The 26,574-nt window shown below is 41.1% G+C and overlaps 1 protein-coding gene across 1 annotated transcript in view; it reads left to right on the top strand.

The window, feature by feature from the left end:
• HCN1 (hyperpolarization activated cyclic nucleotide gated potassium channel 1) overlaps nt 1–23,975 on the top strand; it is a 311,415-nt gene extending 287,440 nt beyond the window's left edge. Inside the window, exons 7-8 of the mRNA XM_059723553.1 lie at nt 18,472–18,636; nt 20,414–23,975. Coding sequence (XP_059579536.1) covers nt 18,472–18,636; nt 20,414–21,261 — 1,013 coding nt within the window. The 3' untranslated portion in view covers nt 21,262–23,975. The remainder of the gene's footprint in view (nt 1–18,471; nt 18,637–20,413) is intronic.
• Nucleotides 23,976–26,574: the final 2,599 nt, after the last annotated feature.

The following is a 26,574-nucleotide window of genomic DNA, read 5'->3' on the forward strand; positions in this document are numbered from 1 at the left end:
TGCAGAATTGTTTCAAGAGTCTTTCAGAATTTGTTGTATGTAAAGCCTAACCAGTGATATTTAGTGATAGGTTGCCTTGCCAGCTTGAAATCAGGTAGAAGGCAAGATAGAGATGCACCTTATCGAGGTGCAGCTGATAAATTGAGCTAATCTCCTGAAAACTTATGCATCTCCAGTTCAGTAATATTTCGATGGCATACAGATTTGTAGATGAGTAAGGACCTAGGTTCTGAAACTGGCCATAGCACTTTTATATTTAGGTCCAATGAGATTCCAATATGAAAACTGTATTCTGATGACTGAATGTCTGTAGTGGCACAAGTAACTCCTTAGCTTTTCATGCTTTTTCTCTAACCATCACAATTTAATCTATTGTACAAAGAAAAAAAAAAGCATTTGAGATAGCAAAACAGCAGAAGTGAGTATAAATATGTTGTGTTGAATAATGGAAGCAAAAAAAAATCATATTGTTATGATAGCAAATATCCAGAATGTCTCTCAGACCTTAAGAGAAAAATGCCTGTGTTGCTTCCTCTCAAAATATAGCACATTACAAAATTATGACATAAAATTTAATAAAAGAAACCCAAAATACTGTCCTTTCTAAAACATGTCCATGGAAATTATATAGGCTGAAATTATATAGGGACTGAAAGAGCTGTCTATAATTAAGGCTGCCGGGCAGTTGCCATTGTAAGAGTCTGCTTTTAGGTTCGGCCATTTGAGCTGTATATTTTCTTGCCCACTGGCTGTCTCAGAATCAGGTGAATCAGGCCCAGCCCGCCTTGTATGTGTGTGATTTTGTTTTGTTTTGGTCTTTTTGTCTAATCTGTTATCTGTAATTTCTCTGTTTCACACTCCTTTGTGCTACAGCAGTGGCAGAAAATGGTAATGAGTTGCCTTTCATTCATTCTTAATATCACAGTGTCTTGAATAGCAGATGGTTTATATTATTAAATTGCTTGTAATATTTTTGTGCTAGAGGAAGTGCCTAGAAAGTTGTTAGATGCACATAAAATGGGAAGGAGAAAAGATTTAAGTTCTTTATGAATACATTACAAATGTATGTCTTTTTATGGGGAAATGTACACAATGCCATTTACTGCAAATTCATAGAGCAGAAATAATATCTTAATGCATTTAATGAGCCTAATACTAATCTCATTTATGCTTACTGGTGCAAAACTGGTATAAAACCATTTATACCTGTTAGTTCTGATATATGTAAATAATAGAAGAATCAGTACATAATTATTTCAGTTGTGTTCTTTTAATTAAAAATATATCTTATTGGGTCATTAAGTGCCAGCCGAAGAAAGTACTTTTTATATATTAAATATAAGCTAAATTGATTAACTGTCCTCTTATTCTAGTAGGTTCTTTCCTCTTATCCATTGTGTTAGTTTACAAAAGGGCTTTTGGTGCTTCTTCCAACCCCCTGATAAGATTCTCTCCTTCTAAACCAGCCACATAGTTTAAGGACGTGTCTACTCATTGCCCTACAGAGACATAGCAATGCTCTACATCACCATATGGCACACTGCAGTGATGTAGCGATCACGTGAGTGTGCACACAAGTGGCAGCTGTGTCACCTTAGCAGCACACTCCCCTGTTATAGGATGCCGCTACAGTGACATAGCGGCAAAATCTAACCGTGCGCTGCATACACGGTGCAGTACAGGCGGTTCCTGTGCTTTGCTTTAGTACTTCCAATAAGAAATACTAAAGCACAACGATGTGTAGATGCACTGTAAATGACCTACAGTGACAGAATCAAACTCTAGAAAGGTATCTGAGAATTACAGGCAACCCCTACTTAACACTGTTTCACTTAGTGCTATTTCGCTATAAAGGTCATTTTAAATTGATACCTGGTTTAACTTAGCACTCAGTGAATTTTGCTAAAACGCTTGTGGTCACCACCTTGGGTCATTAAAAACAATTGTGGTCACCATCTTGGATCATCAAATACTTTTGGTTTCACTTAATGCATATTTCGCTTAACGCTTGGTCTTTCAGGAACCAATTAAGGGTGCTAAACTGGGGTTGCCTGTACTTCCTTGTAAGGGTATAAAATGGTCTGATCAGCACCCACACCATCTACCTATGTGATCCCTGGCATAAATGGCATTACAGGGGCTTTCTCTGAAAGATATTGATACTCTGAGTTGGCCTAAATGTGAGTTGGCATAATCTGCTTCCTGATGCTCACATCATCCTCACCTTGGTGTACCAAAAATATAGAAGCCCCCAAAAAACTAGAGTGGAACTTCTAAAATCTAGAGTGGCATTTCAGCATGTGATTAATTACCTTTGTGCTTCAAATATACTCAGTTGATCTTCTGTTTCAAGATAAAAAATATATATACAGATATAGTACGTTTTAAGTCAGCAAATCTTAAACAGTACTTAATAGAACAGGATCTTCTGGGAACCTGGTTAGTACCCTGTTGTTATTTGAAATGCTTTCTTGTTGATGCACAGATGGCTATTTTTCTACTCTGGTCCCTGATCTTTCAAGTCACTGGCAAAACTCCCATTGACCTGAATGAAAGCAGGATAAAGCCTTAATTCTGAAAATGAACTGCCTCTAACTTATCTCCTCTCCATCTGGTTCCACACCTGTGTTTATATACATTTGTTCAGCTTCCGGGAAGCATATTAAAAATATGCTTTTGGATCCCCAAGGGATCCAAATATGGTCTAATGGCTATAAAAACTCAAAGCAAAGTTTTCTACATTTCATTCTTTAATGATTTCTTTATTGAATACTTGTCTTGACTCCTTAGGGCTCATAATGCCTTCCTCTATTTATGTTCATTATGGGCCCATTAATGTTGGGTGCCCAATTCTCTTTCTGGTGTTACCCTTTCACCTATCTTTTTGCAGCTCCCCTTTGCCCACATATCCTGGATGACAAAATTTGCCTTTCTTTGGTTCACAGAGGGTGCATCTACATGTTCATTAATGTACCGTAGTTACTATGCATTAAGTTTAGCCCTTAGATAATCAAGAACTAAATCAATGCGCAGTAACTCATGCACAGTAGCACCGGCACATGGGATTTTTCAGATGCTAACTGTGCAGTAGCCTAATACTGCTGTGCACTAGCATATTAGCATGGGTTTTGCCTGGCATGCTACTGCACAGTTAGGCTACTGTGAAGTTAGCCACTTGTGTAGACGCACCCAGACTAGCACAAAATCTAAGGTTCCTCACAGAGTATTTTATTCTGAAAATTTCCAGGAGACAGATATGAACTGAACAGAATTATGTCCACTTGATTATATGTATTCATATAATAATGCATTATTATATATCATGTACTGTATTATAGTAATATATAATATATACCATATATAAAATTTCATATGCATTACATATTATTGCAGTGCAATATATGATATATAATATAGTGTAAGTATATACAATATAATATATGTGTGTGTATATATATATATATATATATATATATATATATATATACAATAAGTACAAATACACACACACACACACACACACACACACACACCCCTCCACCAAACACAGGCGTTTCAGAAAGTAAAAGCGATTCAGAAGTAAAGCCATTTCATACGCAATGATCATTTACTATGTGGTATAGTAAGTGATCATTGTACATGAAATAGCTTTATTTCTAAATAGCAGTTCTTTACAAAGTCGTAAGCAATGGGTAAAGTTCACCAGTGCTGCCATTGGTATTCTCTGCTGCCATGTGTTTTCCCACTCTTTGCACATAAAATGGTTTTATTTTGAAATTGCAATTTATTTCAAAATTTCTGAACATCTTCGTGTATATGTGTGTTACCTATATAGAGATTGTTCAATAGTTTGGCTATACATTTAATAGGTTCTTCCTTTTGTGACAGATGACAGAATACATTGAAGCTAGAAACAGATATCATTAGCGGTATACACAATCAGCTGTGCTGCAGCATACCATGGCACAACTAATCATGCTCCAGGGACATCTATGGTGTCCCTACTGGCTCCACTTCAACTTTCCCTGTCCCTGCTGCCCCCTGTACTTATAGATACCTGCACAGGGAAATCTCTTGCAGAGGGATTTCCCCACATGTGTATGCAAGTGCAGGGGGGAGTGGGAGTCCCTACTCCTGTGCATGCAGGCACAAGCAGACAAATCTGCATTTGCATTTGCAAATACAGAGGGGGGAAGATGCACACTCCACACTTGTAGACATACCTGGGGAAATCCCCTGCAGAAAGATACCCGTCCCCCACCCGCCCTCTGCCGTGGGATACACAGGGTGCTTGTATGCAAGCAGAGAAGCCCCACTTGCAGACAGGCACTCTAAGGCCCTGACTTTCCCCACTCACTCAGTTGCATCCCTGGAGGGATGAGTCTGGGTAAGCAGGGAAAGTGACTCTCAAGGCTTGAGAGGGCCAGTCCTTCCCAGGAATCCCTGTGCTGTGCAGGACTGGGCCCCTCAAGCCTGAGGAGCCTTTGCCCCAGAGACGCTGGACAGCCTGAGCAGCTTCATGCTGCCTGAGCTCTTCTGCCTCTAGCAAACAGACAAGGGCCACAATAAAGCAACCTAATTCATTCCTATCTTCTGCTATAGCCACAAATTTGAACATTTATGGCATAACAGGAGATATGGCCATCTGTTTGCTTTCACTTTGTGCCACCATAAAACTGTTTTCTGGAGACACAAAGGTGACTTTTGTTTCCACCCTCAGTGCAAATTTGTTGAAAGTCAGGGAAATGCCACCAACACTTTTGGATAACTGCATTGGCATAGCACCTTTATAAATTAAATACATTTTGGCCCTACTGACATTTTAATCCTCCTCAAATAGACTACTCAGTAATATATTATGGCATTACCTCTTTTTCCTGTTTATTTACTTGAATATCATTTCCATGTATCTGACAGCATATTGTGCATTTTTAATATTTTATTTTGTTTAAATTATCAAATATCCTTTAACAATAAACCTACCTTACTTGAAATTCTATTAAATTACACTTCACCTTTGCTTCAGCTTGGTGAAGGCCAATTAGGCAAAACTACTTTGAGCTACCTATTATTTATGGAGTTCTTCCCCATTTCAGAAGAATAACTGTCAGTATATTTTAGGCCACTGCAGTGGAAAATAATACCCAGGGAAATGTTGAGTCAGTTTGGATTATATTTTGTCACTTCTACTTTTTTTCTGGGTGTACTATAGGTAAAACTTTTTTACTGAGGGACTTTTAAGAAATTGTAACATAATACTGTATTACTGAGAAACCCAGAAAAAATGCTGAGAAAGACTAATGATTATCCTTTGTTTTGCACCTTATTTTGACTTGTACTGTATGATGTAATAGGTTTTTATATCCAATGTTTCCTTATTTGTAAATGATTATACAAATTTCCAATGCAGTAACAAATAAGGGTTCTTAAAATTTGTTCTCCAATCTAGGAAAATTAATATTTAACTTTAGGCATATTAGTCTACTGCCTGAAGTAAATTGGAGTTCCTGCATTCTTAAAGGTAAATGTATAATTAAATCTTACTGGATCAGGATCTCTATCTTCATACCAATTAATGCCGACAGTATAGGTTTGAACTGAGATACACTGGGATGTTTTCTAAAACTGCATTTCTGAAATTTCAGGCCATTTACAGAGGTGCCTAAATATGATTTTAAGTACTTACCTTTTTGCACCTAATTTTTACACTTCTGGCTTCAGAAGACCAAAAAAAGAAATCAGTCAATGAAGTAGGAGATTCAAGGGAACCACAACAAGATAGTGCAGGTGACTAGAAAAGGTAAGCCAAAATGAAAATGATTGGCCTATTTCATTGGAGTACTGCGTGCAATTCTGGGAGCCACACTTCAAGAAAGATGCTGATAACCTGGAGAGGGTCCAGAGAAGGGCAGCTCGTATGGTCAAGGGCCTGCAGACCAAGCCCTACGAGGAGAGACTAGAGAAACTGGATCTTTTCAGCCTCCGCAAGAGAAGGTTGAGAGGCGACCTTGTGGCCACCTATAAGTTCATCACGGGGGCACAGAAGGGAATTGGTGAGTATTTATTCACCAAGGCGCCCCCGGGGGTTACAAGAAATAATGGCCACAAGCTAGCAGAGAGCAGATTTAGATTGGACATTAGGAAGAACTTCTTCACAGTTCGAGTGGCCAAGGTCTGGAACGGGCTCCCAGGGGAGGTGGTGCTCTCCCCTACCCTGGGGGTCTTCAAAAGGAGGTTAGATGATTATCTAGCTGGGGTCATCTAGACCCAGCACTCTTTCCTGCTTATGCAGGGGGTTGGACTCGATGATCTATTGAGGTCCCTTCCGACCCTAACATCTATGAATCTATGAATCTATGAATTGTTTAAATAGAGGGAAACAGGCACCATAAATAGTGAATTGTTGATTAGATTTAGGTGAAAGATTCAGAAAGTCATAGGTGACTAAAATTGAGGCTAGAACGGAAATTGTTTTTGATCTTTAAAAATAATTGCTCATTGCCCATGTTTCTCAATAATACCATAATAATGTGGAACACTAAATATATTTCAGACTTCCTCTGCCTTCAACAGATGTTTCCGTATATCTGAGGGCAAGGATTTTTTTTCCTCTTTTCATATCTTTTATTGGGCCGATTTTATAATTGGGAGATGTGGGAAATGCTTTGTGGTACAAAGTTCCCTTCCTCAGTTCACTTCATATACTTGAAAGCAGCCTGATGGGTTATATACAATTACAGCCAGCCAGTTTTCTTCTTCCTTACTGTTTAATGCTTTGCTATAATATGGCATCTTCTCTGTAAGTTGTATTTGCATTCGAAATTTGGTTGACACTACCAAGATTGATTTAGTCGAGCATTGTGTGATGCTTTTCATCTCTTCCCACTCCATATGGATCAGGGAAGGAGTATCATTTATCCTCTTTCACAACAGAATGTCAAGATGGTTAGGCAAAACCAATTTCAGTTGTTCTTCTAGCAGTTCTGCAGTCAAGAATCTGCATAGCTACATAACACAACATTTAGACATTGTTTGGGAGAAAATGGAAACCAGTATTCATTTAATCTCTCTCTGCCACCTTCTGGTTGTAATCTGGAGATTCATGTCAGATATAGGGTATGTTCAGATATTACACTTAGATTGACCTAACTAGGGTTAGATGGATCTAAGTGCTACTCTGTATAGATGTTTGGGGAGATTAGAGCAGGCAAAAAATAACCAGCCTTATCTAAATTTGTTCACCTGAGGAGGTGAATTAAGTTAGATCAGGAGTAGGTTAGCCCAATCTACCGAATGTCTGCACACATTCAGAGAGAAGGGGTGTGCGAAACGGGCTGTATTCGACTCAGATTTGGATTTGGCCCAAATCAGGGACAGTGATTCAATTAATTGATTTGGATCACTGTCCCCAATTTGATTCAGCTGAATCCAAATCTGAAGATTCGATGCTGATTTGGAGAATCAGCGATTCGGCCATAGACACAGCTTTAAATGTTTTTTCTGCATATCTCAAGATACCAGGTGTGGCTCGTGATAGTTGCAATGCTGGGGTGAATGGAACGTCCCACAGGAGTGCAGGGGGGCCCTCCATGTGCTCGACCACGAACTTAGAAGTGGACCAGAAGTATTTCTAGTCCGTTTCTGGGTCTGCCAGGGACCACGCAAGGAGGCCCCCCCACACACCCCCAGCTAAGTGATCGGTCACAGGGGGACCCCGGGTGTCCCCGTAGACCTGGGAGGCACCAGTTGCTGAGCCGGAGGTACAGGGGGGCCCCCCTGCATGCTCCCTGTTGGATCCAGAAGCGGACCAGAGGTGCTTCTTGTCCATTTCCGGGTCTGCTCCTGAGTGCACTGGGGAGCCCCACATGCTCCTGTGGAACACTCCATCCGCCCCAGTAATGCAGCATTGATGGTCTGCCTGGTGTCTTGAGGTATGTATACAAAACATTTAAAACTGTGTCTATGTCTGCATCTCCAAATCTTTCTGAATCTCTCCAAATTGATTCGGAGGATTCCTACTTGATTCGGAGAGATTAAAAGGTGTCCTGATTCAATTCAGATTCAGAGATTTGGCCACCAAATCAGGCCAAATCTCCACTGAATCAAATCAGGGACCGCAGCTTTGGACAGCCCTATCAGAAAGCAACCCCAGGGCTGGAAAAACCCAGCTGATTGCCCCAGCCCTGGGACTGTGCTCTTCCAAACCCCACATACCCCCAGTCAGGCTGTGTTTAGCCCCCTGTCACTCCACTCCTAGACAGACAACACCCCCCTGCAAACCCTCCTGCAGACTCACTTCTTCCCCTCTCCCAAATCCCACCTGCCTCTTCCCCCCTGCTGATTTACTTATATCATTTTCCCAGTGCAGCTCCCAGTGAATGTCTGTAGAAACAAACCTGATCTACAATCAGGCATCTTATAGTTAGCTGTGTGATCATAGAGCAGGTCCCACGAATATGTGCACATACCCTATATATAACAAGACCTAAAGATATGTACAGTAACTATCTGGCTTTTATAGTCTGTGCCCCAGTGATAAATTTGCTCAGGTTTGAGTCAGATATACCATACATGACACATTGTAGGGATTATAAAAAAGGAGGGGGAAAATAGTAAGATGTAACATTCAAGACAATAAACTATATAATATAAAACGTTTTTTACAGTTTCTTTCTCTCCTTTCTTTTATTTATTTATTTTTTGCCTTGCTAAGTGTGAATCTGATTACTATTGGCTTCTGAACTACAAGGGGAAAAAAAGTAGATAAAGTTGAAATGACCTCCACAGTATGAAATCTCCTCCATTTCTGAAGAAAAGGGTGCATCATGAAAGATATAGATTTAATCTTTTGTCCAACCTTTTACTGTGGAAAAACCTTGGTTTATAGATACTCTTTATCGTTAAATACTATTGGTAATAGTTTAATATTTTTTGCATTTATAATATGAAAAACAAATTATAACATGTTAATCCCCCGTCCGTGTCATGGATCCAAAATTAGCTGTTCTAAACTTTTATAATTGCTATTTCTCTCTTTTCCTCCTGTTGGTGAAAGCTGCCACATGGCTTAAAATAGTGGTGTACCCATATACACAGCAAGATAATATGCCTGGTACCTGATGAAACTCTATCTTCCTGCAAAGAAATCGAAACAGTAACCAGCTGTCCTTAGCTGGAAGGACACTTTTCATTACATCCTGTAATTGGTATTCTATACTGAGTCTTGGCACAGTTGTGGAATGGGGCAGGCTTTTAGAAAGGTGCTTTAGCTCACAAATGTGTTTAAGATTTGGAAAGCCATATATAATCTTCCAAGAACTTTTTCTTTACTTAAGATATAGGGCAGGTTTGGAATAAACCAGCATCCACTTTAGTTGTTCACCAGTGAAGCAAACATCTGCCCCTAACTCTTCTAAAATTTCTCATCTTTGGACTGTGCCACAAACCAGATTTGTTCACAGACATTTCTGAAATGTGCTTGTGTACCAAATTTGTTTCTGCTGTTTTGGTATGTCTGGATATTTTTTCCATTTTGCTCTTGCTTGGCCTTAAACAGGGAAGATGTCTTGAATGTTGGTGTGGGGCAGCTAACAATCCACAAACATGCCAGCTAACCATCGATTCCTCTCCGTTTCTTGTACTTGGAGCTGGGCTTAGGGGTGGGCGAAGTGGGCAACCACCCAGGGTACCAGGGGGGCATTAGGGAGGGCACACAGATGCACACACTCACTCATGTGCGCATGCGCGTGCGCGCACACACACACACACACACACATACAGAGCATACCCTCACACACACACACACACACACACACACACAGCATACCCTCTACCACTGCCCTACCCCACCCCAGCTGATTTCTGACCCCTTGCCTCCAACCACTGATCAGAAGGAGCTGGGCCAGGCAGTGCAGGGGGCTGCAGGGGCATGTTCCCCACTCCCTGTGATGGGGCCGGGGAGATGCCCACAGCACTGGGGTTGGAGCTGGGGGATGTGGCCCCCTGCCTAAGTAGCTGCGCTTCTCCCACCCCTTCTCCCCACCCTGCCTAGCCAGAGCTGGCTACACATCTGTGCCACGGGTGTCAAGATTGTTCCTGACCTCAGTGGCAGCTCCACATGGGTGCACGGGCAAGCCAGGCTGACATCTGTTGTGTGGTTGCAGCATGGCAGGTGGGGATAGGGATGAGCTGGGGACAAAACCATCTGCCCATGCAGCCATGCTTTGCTCCCTCTTCCTCTCTCCCCCACGCCACACCATATGGCTGGGGACATGCAGCTGCATCATGGATGTTGCAACCACTTCTGTCCTTAGCAGCAGCTCCATGAGGGCTCTCAGGCAGCAGTGGGCTGGGCTGACAGCTTCTGGCTGCAGCACAGTGGCCAGGGACAGAGGTGAGCTAGGAATGGGGCCACCTGTCTGTGCAGCCATGCTCCCCCCTTTTCCCTCTCCCCTCCCCTTTACCTCTATGCCTACCTCTGACTGCAGCAGTGCCACTGACTTGGGCATGGGGGGAACACTGGGAGGGGTGCCAAAAGTTCATCCAGGGTGCCATTTTTCCTAAGGCCAGCTCTACCTGTACCCTCCATTTCTTTGTCACCTAAAATTGCTGCAAGGCGATGGTACATTGTTGTGTTGACAATCTGAATTTATTTTCAAACTTTCAACAAATGTTAATGTGGCACTGCAAGTTAGGTAATTACAGTCTGGGTGTCATTTATATGGGAAATGAAGCAACACTAACTAGAAAGGTGCCACGATATTAGTTAGGCTTCACTGCTTCTTGCAGAGAGAATGACTTCTCTGGTTTTATAGGAATACAGAAATTAGAGACAAAAAGCCCTACAAAGGCACCTAGTCCACTATGACTACCATATGCTCCTCCTCTTCCTTCTCCAGCTATGATTCTGACTTTGTATTGAACTCTTTGTTAGTGCCTTATGTAAACTTAGATGAGGTGTAGATGCTAGTCTGTCACTTATCTGGACCTCAGTGGAAATCTAGCTGTTCAGAATGGGGACATCTTTCATGCTTCCGTTGAAGCCTAAGTTTAGACATGCTGGATCATCCAGTTGAGTGCGTGTGTGTTTTCCTGGGGACAAATAGCAGTGGTACATAGTTGTATTGCTGCTACTTGTCCCCAGAGAAGGCCTCTGCGCACACACTATGGTGCACAGCAAATTGCACTGGGTGCAGTAGGGGAAGCTGGAGCCAGTACCTGGGCTCACCCCCAGCAGCCTTACCTGGGGTACTTGGGGGCTCTTGGGGCTGCAGCATGTGATCCAGGCACATGGAGTCTGCCCAGCTGCCAGAGTGTGGCTCTGGCTGGCCAGGCTCCAGTTTCAGGTGTGTTTTTTTCTGCAGTTTTTTTAGATATCAGGATTTCCTGTTATCTAATTTTCCCACCACACTGCAAATATGCAGTGCAGCAAATGAATGCACATGCACTGCGTGTTTTTCATGGTGCCTCATAAGGCTTTGAGACGCCACAAACAGCACATTTGCACTCATGTGGACGCAGCCACTGCGTGCATCTATATGTGCCCTTTACTGTGGAGTTGACTAATTACCTCTGCAATAAAGCATCACTGTCTACACATGTGCCAGTATTAGGATGCAATAAATTAATTCTGCCATGAATACCACGTGCCCTTGAAGGCCAGGGGGCATGGTGAGCTCCCACAAGTGGTGACGGCACCGTCGGTGGCAGGAGCATGGTGGCAGCAAGCGGTGAGCTCCTGTATGTGGCTGCAGTGCTGTTAGGAGTGGGGGGAGAGGAAGTGGTGAGCGGTGATAACCCACAGGCACCACCGGCAGCGCATTTTTGCAGGATTGCACATGTACCCGCATGCACCCCCTATGCATTGCCAACAAATTCTGCTGTAGGATAGTGCTGTGAGAGACAGTTCTATCCTATGGTGGAGTAATTGCATGCACTAAAATGCATGTGTAGATAGTGACAGGGGCTGGCTAGAGCATGAGGCTGCTAAGGTGTGGGGGTTGCCTGCCACCTAGCCTGGCACTTTAACACCCTTGTGCCCCAGCTAGCCCCTCTGCTGCCTGATGTTGCCATCCAGAGCCCAGGGCTGACCCTTCCCAGGCCCCCTGCCAGCCTGGGGCTGCTCCACACCAGCTCCAACTGCTGCAATCCTGGGTGCATGTGTAGACACTAAACTGAGCCAGAGTTTATCACATCACCTTAATGGTACATGTCGTTCACCCACTGAGATGTTTGCAATCCAAAATTTGGGTACTGAATGTGACTGCTGGAGCAGGGGCATTCAGGATGGCTTCCTGTGACCCATGGACCTAAAGTCTACCTTAACCCCATTTCAGATAAAGTAAGAGTTGAATCATTCTTGCCAATGATTTTTCCTGAGAATTGTTTAGGACTTGCATAGCAAAATGTTTGCATCAAAGGTGGCACATCAGCACTGTTTCTGAGTGCAATTGTACAGCTCTTCATTAGTAACAAAATTCCCATTGATTTCAGTGGCGCAAGATCAGGGCTTATGTGCCTACCTATGCAAAGACCTAAGTGAATTAGCCACTGCTAACCAGTACTTTATATTCCTATGAATCAGTTTACCCACTGCTGTCTTTACTGCTTACTTACTTTCTAGACATTGAAAAAGTCCTCCCTGTGTTAATCTGAACTACAGCTCATGTCATCTATGCTGTCCCTAATTTTTAGCAAATCAATGTTTCTTCTAGGAATCTAGAAGTGTCAGTCCAGAATTTTGTGTGTAGATGAAACAGGGGCCCTAAATTGAAGCAGTGGGTTTAAAAAAACACCATTTCAAATTAGGGCTGATTAAACCCCTGTGTTATGCACACACCCCACTGACTTACCTGCCTCTCCAGTGGGGAGGTGAAGGTGAGCTGCCAGTGGGAGGAGCGGTCCCTGGGAGGCTGGGTGGGGCACGGTGCCTGGTGCTTCCACATGGCTCAGGCTGGATTTAATGTGCAGTACACCATTGTGGTATGCAAACAGTTAAAACAATGCAAAAGCATTTAGCCCGCTTTAAAGTGTTGTGCGCACACACATCTTTTTTCATCTACACACAGCCTCTGTTGACTCATGCATGTTGCATACTAAATTGCTTGTTCACCTAGTTTTGTAAATCCACACCGATTTTATGTTATTATGCTAAAGAAATACTTTTAGTTCTTCAGAATTTCAGTTTCTTCCCAGAAAAATTCACACTGGGAAGAAGTCTGAAAATTGTTCTGTTAATTTAAATGCAAGCATGCAGATGAACAACAATGCATATCTAGTCCTTTGCTTGTGTAGCTACACAGATTAACTATTACAAAGAGTCGTAATCCTCCAGATAAAGTTTTTATTATTGTGTTAATCACATACGCTTCTTGAAAGCAGTGCGCGCATTGTAGGTAATCCACTTTCCATATTCTTTTGTGCTATACTGTGCCATCTGCGAAACAGTCCCATGATAGTAGAACACAAATCGGGACTTTCCTTTTTAAATCATTAAGTTAATTATATTTATGTAAAATATGAGCTATGGAGGTAAACTGATTTTTTTTAGTAATTTTTAGTGCTTTCAAGTGTCCATTTCTCATAAGGACAGAGATTAGCACTTGTTTTATAATGTTCCAAGAAACAATTGTCCAAAAGGACTGTGTAATTGAAGTATACCTGCAAGAGAGTTGAATTACTAATTCATTGTGGTCTAATGTATAATCACTAATGGGAACTGATAACATTCTTAAGCTTGGGGAGGAAGCATAAAAGTGTTTGACACTTTAAAGTATCAGAATGAAAGCGGTATACCAGCCCTGCCAGATATCAATGAGTGGTCTGCCATAGTTGTTTCCTATTCATGCCAAAGGAAAATACTGCTTATCCAAGCTGTTTAAAATATTTTCCCTTGGTATTATTTAGCACATTCCTGTGTTATTTTTTCATATTTAATAATCCTTTTAAATCCATTGAACATCAGGAAGTGCATAACTGTTGAGGGTGCTTGAGATGTCTGATACATTAAGATTCATTTAAAATGTGACATTGTAGTTTACTGTGTTTTCATCATAAAATATGTTGGTCTGTTTATTTGTGTGAAATAAAGCAAAAAGGTTACAATAGGATAGGATAGTCTTTGATAGGATAGTTTAAACTGCTGAGTTCAATTCCTCTCCCGCATGCAAACTCCAACTTAACGAGATGCATATGTTCTCTTTTTCATTATGCTTATGAGCTTGTTCACAGCCAGTAGCTGATAGGATAAGACTTATACAAATGAGACCAGAAAAAAAAAAAGTAAAAGAAAAACCCAAACCAACAAAAAACAAACACACATGAAAAAACAAACAATAGACTGTCACAGCCAGGTAGCAACTGATATTTAGTGATGTTGGTACCCGGACAACATATACAATGTAATTAATATTGGAATAAAAATGTGTACCCATTGAGAGATGTTACCAAAAAAATGCCTATTGCATATCAAGGGACACATGTGCCTATAATACAGCTTTGATCATCTTTAGTGATTCTCCCTGAACATCTTCCAAATTCTAAGGGTTATTCAACCTTTAGATGATGTTGTTATATATTTATTATTATCCTACATCACTTAAGGACTTTAAAGCAGAATCAGATGTCCTAAAATATGCTATAGCTCAAACAGAGCTATGAGCAGAGGCATAACAAGGCAGCTGGGTAGTAGAATGCATGGCAGCACCTGCAACTTCCACGTACCACCATGCCGCCAGTGTGATCATGCTGTGTGGCAGCAATGGCAGCTGTTATTTTTTCTGGGAAGTCAGGAGTGGGATTATAGAGCAAGTATTTTAGCTAACTAACAATATTCTGATATAATGTCTATTTCAAGTTTTAAAATATATGAAAATTAATATTTATATCAGATGCATATTGGATATTTTAAATTCTTTTATACTGTCTTCCAGTGATTTGTCCCATTCCATATGTCTCATTCCAAAGGAGGATGTTTTAGGTTTTGCCCATTTATGCGTCCAAAGCTAACGTCGATTTTTGTTTGGCAACTGGCTTCAGTTAAATTCAGGGATCCATATGAAGTCAGTTGCAGGATTGGGACTCTTTTTTTTGGAATATTATATAAAAATCTGGTCACCTGTGGTCAAGAAAAACATTCAAGCTGAAGTAGATGCAGAGAGGGTCTGTTAAGGTTATTAGGAAAGAAAGTATTTATCTTATCTCTTCTCAGAATTTGTTTTACTGGTCTTCATAAGTTTACTCTTAAAAAATACATGAGGAGATAAACACTCAGGAGAGAATAAAGCCATTTAAGTTAAAAGGAAAAGTTGGCACAAGAACAAATAGAAATAAACTGAATATAAGTAAATATCAGGTGAAAATAAGAAGAATGTTTCTTACTATTAGAGGAGTGAGGCTACTGGGCTTCCAATAAAAATAAGAGTGAAAAACGCTAACTAATTTAAAAAGCTTGATTAATATAGAATGGGGGTGGTCTCAGTGGTTGCCCATGAACCACATGTAGAGTGGGGGAGGATAGGTTGCATGGGGCTAAACTGTGTTGGTGCTGCTCCAGAATACTGCTGCTCACTTCCCCCCACCCCCCAACCTCTTGCCCACCACCAAATCAGGGTCTTCGTTTGCAGCTGGTGACTAGAATTGTGGGAGCCTTACAGCACCCCTCCCTTCCCTTCCCTTCCCTTCCACAGGGAAGCTGAGCTAAGGGTGGGGGGAAGGGCATGTCCAGGCCCTGGCAGGCATGAGTAAGAGTAAGGAGAGGTTTAAACCCGCACCTTGGCCTGCACGGTTCCAAGGGTGAGGGAAGAGTGAGCATGGCCAGCCCGCTGTAGCAGTGGAGCAGGAGGAGGGGAGAACTCTGCCACCACAGAAGCTCCATCCAGGCACACAGCCCTGCCCAACCCAAGAGGGGGACTCTTTCCCCTCCTCCCACCCTCATCCCCTCTGGCACATGTGGGCAGTGGCTTGCCCAAGCCGGCCCAGAGGTGACTCAGGGAATCATGAGTCCACAGCGAGCCCCCTCAGTGGGTGGCTGCTGGGCTCTAGGTCCTTCGGCACCTTTGGCACCTCCAACCCAGCCAGGGTAGGCTGCTGCCCAGCCAGCTGCCACTGCGCATGCTGGACAGGCTGCACTGCTGACAGGTCTCAGCCTCCCCATCACTAAGCTGAAGCCACCAGGAACAACCCCGCCCCCGCAGCCTGGCCTGGGCCAGCCCTGCCATGCAGCTGCCTCAGCCAGGGCTGGCCTGGGCTGCGGGGATGGAACCATCCCTGACAGTGGCAGCTCAGTGACAGCCCAGGATCGGCCAGGCTGGGCAGCCATGCACAGAGCCCCTCCTCCCAGCCTAGTGGCAGTGTAGGGTGGGGAAGGAGAAGGAGGGGGGAGAGTCCTCCTCCAGCACCAAACAGAGCCCCCCTTCTAGAGGAGGAGGAGGAGGAGGGCAGAGAGTTCCCCTTGAGAGCTGGGCAGCTGTGCACAGAGTCCACCTCCCTGACCTGCCTGGGGCGGGGGAGGAGCAAGGGGAGCAGTACCCCTCTGGGGCTGGGCAGCCATGCATAGAGCCCCCTCCTCCTCCACCCATACGCCCTGTGGCAGGGGGGTGGCAGCAAGGAGGGATGCTGCTCCATTCCAGCGCAGTGCCTCGGTGGGAGAGGCGGGGGCAATTAACCTCCTCGTTGCCCCCTTAGCTTTAATTAGGGCCATGTTGGGATGGCTCCAGTCCCTGCTTGTAGGACAGGGAATGGAGATGGGGAATAAAACCCCTCCTGGGAACCCTGATACAGAGGCTGCTGCCCCTCTTCTTTCTTCTTCCCCAGACTGCTCCAGTTGTGGGACCTGGCGAGATGCTGTTCCAGCATGGCCCCATTAAGGTGAATGGTAGGGAGGGCATTCATTCCTCCCTCCATCCCTTCTGCCCCCAGGGACTGCAGCTGGGGTCTTCTAGCTGCCCGTTCCCTCCGCTGCTTGCAGGCAACAGGCAGACCCCAGCTGCAGTGGTGGGGAGGGGAAGGAGGGAAGAATTAACCCCCTCCCTGCCCACTTTGCCTTGATGGGGCCATGCCTGCTGGTGTTTCCTCACATCTGTCCCTGTCCCTACTTGGGCTAGAGAGCAAAGGCGCATGTCCAGTCCTGCTACCTGGAGCACAGAGCACAGCCCAGACCACCAAATATGCTGGGATGCTGGAGGACTATAATTTAACTTGAACCAGGAAGGGGTCTGGGACAGACTTTGCATAAACCAGTTTGACCCAAATCGGTTAAATCTGATACTACATTCAGTCAGGTTTATCTTAAACTAGTTTTGGCCATTTTGAAACTGTTTTATGTGCGCTGAACTTATGTTCTGTTGCAGGTTTAAACCAGTTTCTGATCAGTGAAACCAGTTTATGTGTAACTTCTGTCCCTAGTCACTGTCATCATAGTGAGCCCAAGAGCCCTGCCATGAATCATGCCTTCACCCTTTATTCTCACTCTAAGTACACCAAATCCCCAAAATGAGTCACTGTAACCACATTGGAGTGTTTCCTGTCTCAGGTGTGCTTATTAGCAGCCAGTGATGGCCATGTAGGCAGCAATGTTGACTCATTTCTGCCATTTGAGACATTGGGAGTATAAGCCAAGGAGCAATGTGGTTCTCAGAGGTGTTTCTGGCCTCAATACAAAGCTGTCATGAGTAAATTTTAAGTTTTTCTATGCAGCCTGAAGGAAAGATTAATATAGATTTTTTTTTCTCTTAACTGATGCCATTCTTTTCTTATGCCAGTGTTTTTATTATAAGTATTACATTCTATTATCAGACTTGGTCACTATTGGGCTTATCGCTCAGCTCACCTGAATATCCTTAACTGGAATCAGTAGAACTACTGGGGGTGTGGGGGGCATCACATTTGCTGGATATGTTTGAATCTAATGGCCTGGGTTCAGGGGGCGGCAACCTACAACCATTGGATCTGGTCTGCAGGTATGGGGCTTTGGCAGCAAGGGGCTTTGGCAGTGTCCTCTAGTAGGGGATTTATCCCATGCCATGGCTGGAGAAATGGGGTAACAGGGGAGCTCCCCACCATAATGTGGTGGCAGCAGCTGGGTCCCAGCTCTTACCTTCTCACCTCTGTCCGACCAGGTGATTCTGAGCTGCAGTCTGAAAAGGTGACCAACTTAGTTCACAATGTCTTCAGAAGAATCATTTCAAATTTCAATGTTCTTGATTTTCAGTTTAGAAAAATGAACAAAAAATAAAGGCTGAAAAAGATAGCTCTTAAACAAAAATGGTTCCCTTCAGTTCAGTGACTAGTGAGCTTTGCTCCTTCAGGATTGCCCTTGGAATCTTGTACGTACAGCAAAAGGGAAATTGCTGCTGTGTACTGAATTATTATTTGTTAGCACCAAGTCACTTCCTAGCTGTCAAGTTTCACATGGTTCACTGACGTTTTCATTTCCTCTGTGTATGTGTGTGTTTGTGTTTTTTCTCTCTCCAGAGATTTGCCTTTTGACTAAGGGCCGCCGAACTGCCAGCGTACGAGCCGACACATACTGTCGCCTGTATTCCCTCTCTGTGGACAATTTCAATGAGGTTCTGGAGGAGTACCCCATGATGAGAAGGGCCTTTGAAACAGTGGCCATCGACAGGCTAGATAGGATAGGTATTATTGTCTTTGATACTCGATATGATTATTAAACTTAACTTTTTTTGGAGCAGAAGGATAAGATTGCATTACTGCTCCTCTACATTAAATGTTTTGTTGACTTATAAATAAAAAATGCTTTAAGAAAAGAATTTTTATCAGGGCTGCTTTTAAATAATAAAAAAACATTACTATGCCTCTTAGAAAGCGGTCACATACTCCTCTGAGATTTATTTTGTACACCTTAATTATCATTATTATTATTTATTTATAATGTTTAGTGCTGTAATACACACAGCTCAGAGCTATATACTTTAGTGACAAATAGATGACGTTTCCCTGTCCAAAAGTCATAGACAAAGACCTGGTTCTGGAAGAAGCTGACTTTTTTCAACACCAACAGAAGCCAACAGGAATTGAAGCTACTCCATGGTTAGTAGAAGGCCATTCCCTCCATCACAAGATGGGCAGTACAGCCTGATTTTCAAAGGTGTGGACACCTGCCACTTAGGTCGCTAGGACATGCTGGCACTCAGAAAATCAGGTTCAACAAGCCCAAGTAGAATGCAATATGATGTAGTAGACTGTCTTAGCTGCTTTAGTTTGCTTTAAATCATAAGCAAATTAGACAAATGTGGTTAGATAATTAGCTCAATAGCTGCAAACATTATAAATGGAATACTGTCAGAATGGCAGAAGTTTTCTAATGGGGTTCTACAGAGGTTGGGCCTGGAACTACTAGAAAAAATAAGACAGAATTTACTAGTAGGATGCTGCCATTGGGACTTAAACACTTAAACTAAACCAAAGTGGGGTTGGTTTTAGCAGTGTGTTACAAGTGGAGATATAGGGAATTGAAGCACTTATTATTATTTATTATAGTAACTAATTAATAGAATTTCCAGTCTGAAATCGTTTAGGGACTCCAAGCATGACAAAGAAAGAAGAACCAATTCTTTTACTCAAAATAAGAACAATTCCATTGGACTCGTTGCCCTACATCTTCACTTCCAACACAGGAAAAAAGCATGTTGCCTGCATCTTTACAGCTGAAAGTCTTTAGGCAAACCTTGAAACTGTTGAGAGAACAGAGATAAAATGTACAGTGGTCATTATTGTACAGCCAGGTAGTACATGAGCAGTGAGTTTATATATTTGTTCACAGACATTTAAACAGATGACTTTTCTCAACATGGTGGTCATTGCTTACAGATGCCTAATAATTATTTCAGAAAATGTGCTAAATAATGCATGTATTCATAACTTCAGAATGGTTCAACATTCAGGAAATTAGGACAGCTTGATAACAAGAGAGATCTATATTTTAAACTTGCAGTCTTGTTTTTTCTACCTCTGTTGTTTAGTAAATTGTGAAAGTTATATTTTTCTGAATGATTTTAATAATAGTCAGTCTGCTGCAGAAAGCTCAGGTATCCTTGTGTTCAAGAACATTTTTAAGGTGGGCAGCTCAGCTAGAAAGACAGCAGGATTTATGGGTTGCATGAGCAGTATGAGAGCTACTGAAGAAATAACCCCCCAAAGCAGCTGTACTGCTTTACAGCTAGGGAAAAAGTACGTTGTCATCTCTCACAGCCTGTGACAATCACTAGTTCAAGGCAGAGCCTAAAACTTCTGCTATGATGGAAGACAAATGAGGGACTTTGTCTTTTACCACTATTTTAAGACACCAGCATGTACTTTAATATCAGGAGTTACAATTCTAAAAGAGTGACAAACTGTCACTGAGCTTCAGACTTGGTAACACATCTGATCTCATACCTCTTTCTTTTTAAAGGGAAGAAGAACTCAATTCTCCTGCAAAAGTTCCAGAAAGACCTCAATACTGGAGTTTTCAACAATCAGGAGAATGAGATCTTGAAGCAGATAGTGAAACATGACAGAGAGACAGTTCAGGCTATTGCCCCAGTTAGCCTACAGCAAATGTCAGCACTGAATTCTAGCAGTACTTCATCCCGCATCAGGACACAGTCGCCTCCTGTTTATACTGCGACCAGCCTGTCTCATGGAAACCTGCATTCTCCAACACCAGGCACACAGACACCTCAGCAAGCTGTCATTCTCTCTCCTTGCTCCTACACTACTGCAATCTGTAGTCCACCAGTACAGAGCCCCCTGGCAGGTCGAACTTTTCAGTATGCATCACCAACTGCTTCACAGTTGTCATTAATGCAGCAGCAGCAGCAGCAACAACAACAGCAGCAACAACAGCAACAGCAGCAGAAGCAGCAGAAGGCACCTACTTCATCACAGAAAAATGAAGTTCACAAGAGTACACAAGCTCTTCACAACACTAACCTGACAAGAGAGGTGAGACCTCTCTCTGCCTCACAGCCTTCTTTGCCCCATGAGATTTCTACTCTTATCGCCAGACCTCATCCAACAGTTGGAGAGTCCCTAGCCTCCATTCCACAACCTGTCTCCAGTGTCCAAGGGTCAGGTATGCAGGCTGGGAACAGGGGCACTGTCCCACAGAGAGTTGCTCTCTTCAGACAGATGTCTTCAGGAGCAATTCCTCCTAACCGAGGGGCCACGGCACCATCAGCAGCTCTAAAAAGGGACTCTTCCACAGTCTTAAGCACAGACCTTGAAGGAGACAAACCACGATTTGCTTCAAACTTATGATCCCTGCTAACTGTGAAAAGCAGAGACATTGTAATAAACTGAGCATCATCCCAGGAATATTTTAGCCTATTTCCTAATAGACCCTGGTAGTCTGTTATGAAAACAAACAAACAAAACTTTAGCTAGTTTTGCCCTACATAACGAATGTAAAATATGTGTGTACACATATATCCTAAAAAAGGAGTTTAAAAACCTGTTTAGAGTTCATGTCTTCCTTTCTTATAATCAGCAAAGGAGTCTAAATTTTGTTGTAATATTATTTATTTTTAATCTGTGTTGACTTTAATCTAACGGATTTCTCTATTTATGAAGAGGTCTCCTATTTTAATGGCGGGGGGGGTGGGGAAACTTAACCCAGTGATAACTTCATGAAATGAAAATATTATTTATTCCAGGAACTAAACTTAACAGAACAGAAAGAAAACCCTCAACCTAACTAGGAAATAGCAACTATTCAATAATATTTTTAACTTTCACTAATATAAGTTCTGTATACAAATTGTGAATTATTTATTACAGAGAATCCAGTCATAGTCTCCCATTGCTTTTTCCATTTTGGTGCTTTTCATTCAGAACTAGATTGAATAACAGATATACTGCAACCATCTACAGTCAGAGGACAAGATTACCACTGCTCTGGATAATTCTAACCTCAAAACATATAAATCATTCTGTTGTTTCAGAAAACTGGGAGGACATTAATCTTCATATTGCAAAAGACTTTTATGAAGACTATAAATATTGTCATTGTAAATAACTTTTTAGACCCAAACACAAATAGCTGCTGTGTGGTGTACCATTGCAAATTCTTTGTTTAGGAATTTAGGTTCAGCTCTTCACTTCAAAAATTAAAGTTTTAAAATTTATTCAATCTAAGTGCAACACAACTGTTAAATTGTAATGCAGTGGCTTAAAACCTACAATGTTACTTTTACATGCAACATTTTTATGCAAAATTGTACGCTTGATCCTGCAAACTGCTTGTATTTCACCAATCACTTTTCTTCTTCCTTGGCCTAAACAGTGTCTGAAAATATCCCATGCATGCTTTTTTTAAAAACAAGAGCAACAATAAATAGGTTCAGTCAGCCATTGTAGGGAAAGGCTTTAGGGTATCTTAGAAAATAATAAACATTCATTAATTGTGGCTACCTTAAAATTCCTATAATGCTGACTTTGAATCATTGATTTGAGTCTAGAAGTGAATTTTTTTCATTTAAAGAATTATTTGTAAACCACAGCTTGATTTAGAATTTCAGCTGCTTTCTGTGTCCTCACTGTAGTTTTGTAGCTGACTGTGGTGTTAATTTAAACAAAATAAATATAATATAGCATCAAGTCTGTCTGGGAATGCACGATTTGCTCTGTGTATATTGTAATAAAATGGATAGTTTATCCTAAGGCATGTAGCATCAAACATAGCCCATAGATATGAGGTTTATTTTTTTTAATGTCTTCAAAACAGAAAGGAAATGGTGACAGAAAGCAGGGTTAAAGCATACTGTTTTGTGAACATTTTATTTTGTTTGCTCAGATCTTACATTACCTTGTAATTATTTAGCTTCTCCACAAAGGAAGTCCATTAGTTATCGTTTGTGCCTGATGTGTCACATTAAATAGAGATTGAAACTGAACATGTCATAATTCAACTATTATTGATAAAACAGCACTATGGACTTAAATACCAAGCATATATTATATTCTCTAAAACAATATACTAGCCATGCTAAGGAAATGCTTTCAAAGGCAGTCTTCTTTTCCCATTGATGCTGGCTTTATGTTGTATGGGAAAAATTAAATAACATCATAAACTACCCAAAGCAGTGCGTCCAGATATACTTGAGAGCCAAGTAAATTTCTAAAGCTAACACAGCTTGAACCCATGCTGCCTGTTATGCCTTTTACTCAAATGGTACATCAGATACAAACAAATGATCATTTTACAACTTATGTCAATTCCCAGTCACTAACACAGATCAGTGTAATTATCCCATTATCGTGTTGCTGACATCATTAAAACAAATGGCCAAGAATAGTGTATAAGGAAGAGATTTCTAAAAATGATTGAAACATTATGGATACGCTGCAAGACCATTTATTTATCGATAAAATGGCTCTTATTTTATTTTAATACTACTCATAATTCCTGTCCAATTTATTATGATACTATTCTGATCCTTGAAATTGTTTAAGGTTTACATTTGATAGGAGTAATGGGGTTGGTAGTGAAATATTTTTATATATATTCTTATTTTATTTTAAGCACTATGAAGAAACATTAACTCACATGGTCTTTCAGTGAAACCATAAAAATACTTTTTAATGACTTTGTAATAGAGTGGACAATATCTAGGATTTGTATGTTCAAATTCAATAAAAATGGTACAGGGTATAAATTATATACATATATATATGTATGTATGAATGTATATATACTTAGGTTAAGAAACAAATTACACACATTCCTGTAATATAAAGGTCCATTGCTAGTTCCAGAATTGACCTATTTTCTCTGTACATAAGTAAGCCCATAACTATGGAATCTCACATCTGTACAGAATGAAATGTGTTAATGAAAAAGTTGGATCTTACTGCTGCTGGGAAGACAATAGATTAACTGATTCTTACAATAACTGTATGATCAGGGATGAGTTAGAATTTTTCTTTTGTCTTTGCTCAAAGCCATAAATATATATAAAAGGTTATTAATAAATTGAACAAAATATGAAAATAAAACCATGTATATTTTATTGGATCTGAAATGTCTATCAACAAGCATGTTTTGTTTTACAATGAAATAGAAAGCGGATGTCTTACATTTTCATCATTTAGTCATTGATTTAACATGCAGTAGATATTAGGAAAATGTGAATATTTAATGACACACAATAACTTCAGAAAGGAAAGGAGCTTCTTATATAGTGTGAACATTGTCTAGATGTGCACCAGATATTTACTGTGCAAGATAGAGCAATCTTTACTCAGAAATTTCTCCGTTGCTATAGCTTTTAAACTAATGAACTATAAACTTTAATATATCTCAGTTCTTGAAATACACAATTGGAAACTGATATTTCCTTGTTGATAAAAGCTGGCAAATTCTGGCATTCAGTCCAAAAATATATATTTTATGACAAATTGCATTTCATCATATTTTTCAATGTCCTTTTTAATATACATTCAACTGCTACATAATTTTTTATACTTATTTCAAATGAGCATATTTTAATTTAACTGATTGGAACCTAGAGGCTTGTTCCATTTCAGTTGGTAGTATTATCCCATTGATTTGAAAGGAGCAGTATGCTGACTGACACTAAATAATTCTAGCCCTGGTAAACTGTAATTTTAGAGATGAATGAGTACTTGCAAATTATGCCCTAAAGTAAACGATGATTCTGTATTTCACAGAACACATTTTCATTCATTGATATTTCAATGATTTTGTATTTCACATTCCTAAGGAAAATTCTGGTTAAGCTGTAATCACTGGAAAAAAAAAACCTATTGATTTCAGTAAAATCCAGGGAATCACCTATAATCTATTGACTGTCCGGCAATATTTGTCCTGCTTTATACCTTGTTCAGCACCATTGGCCATTCACAGGTATATAAAACAGGACATACTTTGCCCCTTTGTTTCCAGTCTTATTACATGGAATGTGAGTTCTGAAGGATATTTCAGGACCTAACAAAGCACAGGGATATTAACTAAATTTCTATTAATCAGTTCATGTATAGAAAGGCTTCCCTAACCTTGGGATCTGAGTCTCTCTGGTGTATTTACAGATCGAAAAGGAGGTTAGGAGAAAAAAATACCAAAGGAGAACATAAGGTCAGGTTCTCATCTACTACAAGAGGATGGAGTTTCCAAGGCAACTGGAAATGATAGAAATGTCACTTTGTGAGAGCAAGAAATCCAGGGCTATTTCTGAACTATTGAACGAATTGACAAATTGTAGTATGTACCTTCAACCAAAGGAGATGCAACCACATCTGTGAAGTCTTCAAAATGCTTTCCTCTGCCCATCCCAGCATCACCCCTGTCTTTCTTCATTCAGTTTCATCCATGATCTGATCTTACTTTCCAAACACTGAGCTATCATTGCAGTAAGAGTGTGATGGTTTATGGTAAAAAGAAAAAAAAAGGTGTTCCAAGAAAGGACAAAAGTATACTGACTTGTATAACAGGACTCTCACTTGCAAATCAAGAGGAGTGCTTTTTCCAATCTACTCAGCAATAGTGAGGCCTCACCTGGACTACTGTGTCCAGTTTTGAGCTCCATACCTTAAGAAAAATGTAGACATGTTTTTAAAGAGTCCATTGAAAAGTAAGAACATTATTGGAAGCCTAGGAAGCTTCTAATAGGAAGGCTGAAATGCTTCTAATCAGGAAAGACTGAAAAGCTAAGGTTATTTAGTCTGGATCAGAGAAAACTGAGTGGGGATTTGCTGATGGTCTTCAAATACCCAAGGGGTGATTATAGAAAGAATGGAGATGGGACTTTCTCTGTGGCTGTAGGAGACAAGAGTAGGTTTAATGGCTTCAAGTTGCAGGAGAGGATATTTAGGTTGGAGATTAGGAAGATGTTTTTGACTATGAGGGTGTTAAGCATTTGAACAGGCTACCTAGAGAAGTTGTGGAATCTCCATCCCTGGAAGTTTTCAAGAGGAAGTTGGACAGACATTTGGTTGGGATGGTGTAGGCAGGGATGATTCTGTCTTGAGCAGGGATCTGGACTAGATAACTTTGTGAAGCCCCAACCTATGATTTTATGGTCACAATCCTATGATCCTATGAAGGCCAGGTAATGCTGTCTTTGATTGATATATTGCTGGGACTAAAGCCCTAGGCCGTCTCAAAAATGGGATGGTTGACATGAACATTAGTTGGCTAGAACTGACCATGTGTTAAAGTAGGAGGGGAATACTCCTTCATTAAATTCAAGAGTGGCACCAGCTTCTGTACTGGTTGAGGCTGTAATACAACCTCAGAAATAGGCTTTGAGGAATCTGGGGAATTTTGTAATGGTTTATCATGCCTTTGTTTTCTGTCACTGTAATTCAAACTCCCACCCCTTTCTCATCATCTGGTGTGAAAAAATTAGGTCTGTTTAGGCAAAGATGGAAAGGGGACCATATAGATGCCAGTGTGCTGGTGTTTCTGTGTACGCAATAATAATGGTTCATTAAGTCCCTGATTCTTCATCCTGTGGCTGAAGTGCTCTTGAGACTAATTTTAAAGTTGGAGTTTTACTGGTTCGATGAGGATAATTGTTCTTTCTTATTGCCTCAAAACTGGAGGGCTCTGAC

Source organism: Alligator mississippiensis, chromosome 3 (assembly GCF_030867095.1).
Source record: "Alligator mississippiensis isolate rAllMis1 chromosome 3, rAllMis1, whole genome shotgun sequence".
NCBI lineage: Eukaryota > Metazoa > Chordata > Crocodylia > Alligatoridae > Alligator > Alligator mississippiensis.